Below are 5,288 nucleotides of genomic sequence, written 5' to 3'. Positions count from 1 at the left end.
TAAAGTATAGGGTCCTTCAATTTATACAAGTTAATAATGTTCTCAGATGATATTTTCTCAACTTAGTTTAATCCCTTAAGGGACTGTTTGGAGCACCTGATAAAGAAGATAAGATAGGATAACTTATCATATTCTATTTTTATCTCTTGTTTGGTGGATCAATAGGATATGATTAATTTATCCTATTGTCTCACTTTATCCTATCTAATACATGATTCCTAAACCTATGGAGAGAGCTAGGTTAGAATTCAATAGGATAGGATACCAATATTGAATATCCAATATATCCCCACACTACCCAATATATTTGTATTTATTGCATTAAATTTTGTTTTTTCTTTCCCATTTCTCCTTCTACATAATCTTATCAGATTGCTAATCAGGTGCTCATCAAACACAGGACATGATATAGGCTTATCAGCCCCATATCATATCCTACCCTTATCAGCCCCATATCATATTGTTATCCTGTCCACCAAACGAGCACTAAAAGTTATAACAGCGATAGACCATTCGAAACCAACAAGAATAGTTGAATTGAATGAGACTGAAACACCATTAAAGGATGAAGGTATTCTGGGAATGTAACATTTTTCACTATAAATATGGTCCAGTCAGTCCAGATTTCTTTCTACATGGTATTGGAATATAGACACACTCATCTTCAACGTGCGACATCGGCAGAAAGAGTGAGAATTGAAGCACATTGTATTGAACTAAGTATCACAGTAAACAGGCCTTGAATCCCTTTTCCAATTCCTTAGCATCCAAGTTTTTACCTATGAAAACAATTTTGTTTAACCTTGGTTCATCTGGCCCCCACAACCTTTCAGGTGAACCTTGGAATATGTCATGAACTCCCTGTTACAGAAAAACTCTGCTTACGTCAGTGAAACTGAACACAGTAAGCGATAAAAGTGAAAGAAAGTTGGTGTGGGCAAAAGGGAGGGTGAGATGGGGGCAGAGAGAAGATAGCCACCTGATTGACAGATGACAACAACAAAGTAGCATAAAATTGAAAATTTTAGAAAGATCCATATGGAAATCTCATCATGGAAAAGGAACTCAAATTCACCTGAAAGACAAATCTCTCATTCATTCCTTGAACAGATAGAAGACCCTTCATCCTATAAATGTCTTCACTACGATCCAGCAACAAGGTGCCAAGCCACATGTTTGCCTGAAAAAGTTAACAAATTACCCTTTCATTACATAAATGCCAACATTGACTTTTTACATATACATAAACATCTGCAATAAAAGGCATTCCCCAAGAATCCAAATGGAAAAGAGAAATCTATACACTTGGGATTAAGCATAAGTAGACAAATTGTAAGGACTAACCTTCTCGAGGTCTAAGCTTCCTTCACAAACTATGCTGACGGATGTAACACCAGGATCGTGACTATGATCATGAGAGTGGTGATCTGCATATAAAACAAAATCAATCTTTCACTTTATAGCACAACTACAGAATCAAAATAATAATGTTTTATAAGCTATGTCATTATGAATTGAGAAGGCACATCCAAATAATAAAATTAGGGAAATAATAATATAGATCTATAGATATCCAAATAAAATGTGTGATTAATAAAGTTAAACTTCATTTGTAAGATTCATTAAGACATGGGCACCACTGCAATGTGACTAGAGCTGCAAACAATAATAACATGGCATGTAAATAGTTCTGACTCAAGATGAATCAGTAGGTACCGTGCTTATGGTCGTGTGAGTCATCATGGTTATGGTGGTGGTGATCATGGTCATGGTGCTCGTGCTCGTGGTCATGGCTGTGGACATGATCTTCTTTTGCAACTTCATCATTGACAGCACTCTCAATCCTAGTAAAGATCAAGAAAAATACACAAATCATATATGCAGGCTAGGACAGCATAAGGATAATAAAAATATTGAAGCAGAAATATCCAAATATCCATGTAAGATTATGGATTACATGGAACTGAAACAAGGCATTTGACAGGGGCAGAGGAATGTGATTACTACTTAGAGGATTGTCGCCATTAAGGACAAGCATTAACACCAAACCAAATCTTAAGATATGCGTCTATGAATAGTAGACAAATGGGAATGGTTTCAGTATAAATGATCAACAACAAAAATGGGAATAATTTCAATATGAAAAGACCAAGGTATATAATTATTTATAAATGAAAGGGGTGCAGACTTGCAGGAATCATACAATTAAAAAGAAATTCCAGGTGCAGAGAAAAAGAATCCCAAATTCAGATTTCCTTTTTCTTAAATAATTCGAACCCAGAAAGTAGGAAACAAGAACAAAAAGCTACCTCTCCAAATCAAAACCCCCAATGCCAAGGACATAATCCAAGTTAACTTTTCCAAACTCTGTCCGCTTTAAATGGGCCAAGCCATTTATTTTCTGTATCAAAAAACTCAGCAACATTCATATGGTGCTCAAAATAATGAAATGAAATTAAAATAAAAACTGAACCCTTGGAAACAATAGGAAGAGAAAGACACCAACCCTTATCCGCTGGACCAAAGAAGCAATGTCTGATTCACCAACGAGGTCAGTCTGGTACAAGATAGACAAGAATATTAGCCTACTATCTCTGGCCTAAAGAAAGTATTCATTTCATTCCACAACCTGGTATGTAGAATTTTAAAAATACTTCCACATTGAATGTATTGACAGACAAGGTCAGCCATACTAGAATAAAACTAAACTATCCATCAGTTGGTTAACTAGTTACTAGATCAAAACTGAGAGGCTATTTTCTAAATAATCCAAATTTTTTACCACATTAACATAGAAATGAGGTCTTTCTGCGATAAGAATAAAGTATTCAATACCTTATTTACAATTATACGATCTGCATAAGCAATCTGTTCCACTGCCTCATTGACCACGCCTTTTGGCTTAACTTCGTCAAGATGAAAATCAGCATGTTTTGCATCAACCAAAGTGACAACACCATCCAACTTGACTTCATTAAAAATCTTATCCTCTGCATAAAATGTCTGGATTATTGGTGCTGGATTCGCCAAACCTGTAGAAATACGAACAATGAAACAAGTCGCATTAAGTACAATCTTATTAAGTACAATCTTAATAAGTAGTATCTCAATAAATTAAGAATTTTCAGGCATAAGTGAAGAAACTGTAAGGTTCAAACAAGTCAGATTAAGTACAACCGTAATAAGTATCTCGATAAATTAAGATTTTAAGCAGAAGTTAAGAAACTCTAAGGTTTAAAACTTTGATGACGACAAATAAATACACCGAAAAAAAGTTGCATAGTTACCTGTAGTCTCTATAACAATGTGGTCAAATTTTCCTTTCTTCTTAGTGACTAATTCCGCAATCATTCTGACAAGGTCGCCCCTGACGGTGCAGCAAAGGCAGCCATTGTTCAACATCATAATATCTTCAGCACCAGCAGTTTTCGCAGCGACTAAAGAACCATCTATGTCAACTTCACCAAACTACAACAATGCAGAAAACAACACGCGTTAACGGGAACAAACATGTTCGAATTCATTGGAATCATGTTATATAGAAAATTCCACTCCACCACAAACCTCATTCTCAATAACCGCAATTCGTTTTCCATGCTCCGCAGTCAGAATATGGTTTAGCAGCGTTGTCTGCTCAATTCCACGTCAAAATCAGTTCTGGTGCTGCAAATTTGAAATTGAATAAGAAAATGAGGAAATAGGATACCTTGCCAGAACCGAGAAAGCCGGTGATGATGGTAGCCGGAATGCGATTATCGGGCGGAATCGCAGTGGAAACATCGGAGCCCTCAGTATGAGGCGGCGCTGTGGTGGTTGCGGCGACGGTGAAGCGGCGAGTGCCCCTGCTAGGGTTTAGAGCGAATGTTCTAGAAAAGGAATAAGAAGATAGCGATTGGGAATGAGTTTTTGTTTTGCATAGAAGAGGGACGAAGGTGGTTTGGAGTGGATTGAAGGGTTTGGGATTGCGATAAGCAAAGCCAAAGAAGGTGGATACCAACTCGGCTTTGAAAGTGAGAGAAGCCATGCTCATGGAGAATGGATTAGCCACTAGCCACTAGCCAGGGTTCAGCGTTTGAAGGATGAGAGTCACAGGGTTTAGATTTCTCGGTTTCGACATCGGATTCTTCGTTGGGTATTGGGCCCGTCAAACGGGTCGTGGGCTTAAACACTCGACGGACACGGCTGTTATATTAAACACCAAAATATTATGGGAAAAGCATGTATCCTTTAGATCATAATAGTTGATTTTCGTCCATCACTTAATGTGCCAAACTTATTATATATTAATTAATATTTTTGATCCAACAAATTATAATTGTTGATGGACGGAAATCAACGGTTAGAATCTAAAATGACATATATTTATATCCTTTAAAAAGATAGATGATTTTTCCTATAATATTTGGAAAAAGTGTTTGTGATTGTAAGAGAGTAATAGACACATAATAAATTTTTTTATTTAAATTTTAAATTAAAAAAATACTCAATTTCTCTCTTCCATAATTTTCATTTTCTGTGTCTATCTCTCTCTTAAAATGACATAATTTATGTCATTTAAAATAACAAACATTAAACCTTTTTTTATACATATATAACTTAATTTAATAGATAAAAAAAATCGGAGATTTTTATTATCTCCTAAGCTACTTTTTGTTGAATATTTACATTATTAAGTTAAAAATCAAACAAAATATACTATTCCCAGCTAACAGACCCCTGAAGACCGTAAAGAAGTTTATGGTGTAAGGAGAGGGGGGGAAAAATTAAATAAATTACGAAATTAGATGTTTAGTTTATTTTTAAAAATTTGAATTAAAGAAAAAAAATTGAAAGTTGCAGAAAACCATATTTTTTTATAGATATTTTACACCAGGCAAGAAATTAAAAGTTTAACGTGGTTTCCAATTTTATCGTCTATAACTCTATATGCCATCGTATTTTATAACTATAATTTTGAAATATTATGCATTGATACAAGTATCGTCATGGATAAGAGTGTAACTAAATAAGTACGGCTAGACTTAGCCTAAATATATTATATTTGTGTAAATATTTTGAGTTCTATTATAATTTCAGATATTTTAAAAAATAAATAAATAAATAAAATTAAGATAAATGGAAATAGCTCTTACAACAATCAATTAATATCTTCAAAACATTTTTCAATGAAAAGTTAAGAAAAATATAATTTTTTCTCTACAAATTTGAGTATTCAGCTAAACACTTCCAATTCTAAATCATTGATCAACACACTTCTTACCAATTGGAACATATTACCAGGCTATAAA

General features: G+C 34.5%; 1 protein-coding gene across 1 annotated transcript; it reads right to left on the bottom strand.

Moving 5' to 3' along the window:
* Positions 1-558: 558 nt before the first annotated feature.
* LOC133314726 (uncharacterized) lies at positions 559-4,064 on the bottom strand. Its single transcript, XM_061516239.1, has 10 exons — positions 3,707-4,064; positions 3,565-3,630; positions 3,288-3,468; positions 2,836-3,032; positions 2,507-2,557; positions 2,310-2,401; positions 1,717-1,844; positions 1,345-1,427; positions 1,076-1,180; positions 559-861 (listed from the first exon to the last, which is right to left on the bottom strand). Exons 1-10 carry the CDS (start codon positions 4,028-4,030, stop codon positions 724-726), a joined length of 1,365 nt encoding a protein of 454 aa, XP_061372223.1. The 5' UTR covers positions 4,031-4,064; the 3' UTR covers positions 559-723.
* Between the last annotated feature and the right edge of the window lie 1,224 nt (positions 4,065-5,288).

The sequence above is a fragment of the Gastrolobium bilobum genome, unplaced genomic scaffold, assembly GCF_033153095.1.
Source record: "Gastrolobium bilobum isolate Gb01-03AN ecotype WA unplaced genomic scaffold, APGP_CSIRO_Gbil_v1 utg14977, whole genome shotgun sequence".
Classification (NCBI taxonomy): domain Eukaryota; kingdom Viridiplantae; phylum Streptophyta; class Magnoliopsida; order Fabales; family Fabaceae; genus Gastrolobium; species Gastrolobium bilobum.
This window is presented reverse-complemented; position numbering and strand designations above follow the sequence as displayed.

Bases quoted from the DNA above. Each gene is read 5' to 3' on its own strand.
- LOC133314726 (XM_061516239.1), bottom strand. From the start codon at position 4,030: ATGAGCATGGCTTCTCTCACTTTCAAAGCCGAGTTGGTATCCACCTTC. The intron at 3,631-3,706 runs GTATCCTATTTC...GGAATTGAGCAG, and splicing joins GCTTTCTCGGTTCTGGCAAG to ACAACGCTGCTAAACCATAT. The intron at 3,469-3,564 runs GTTTGTGGTGGA...GCATTGTTGTAG, and splicing joins TTGCGGTTATTGAGAATGAG to TTTGGTGAAGTTGACATAGA.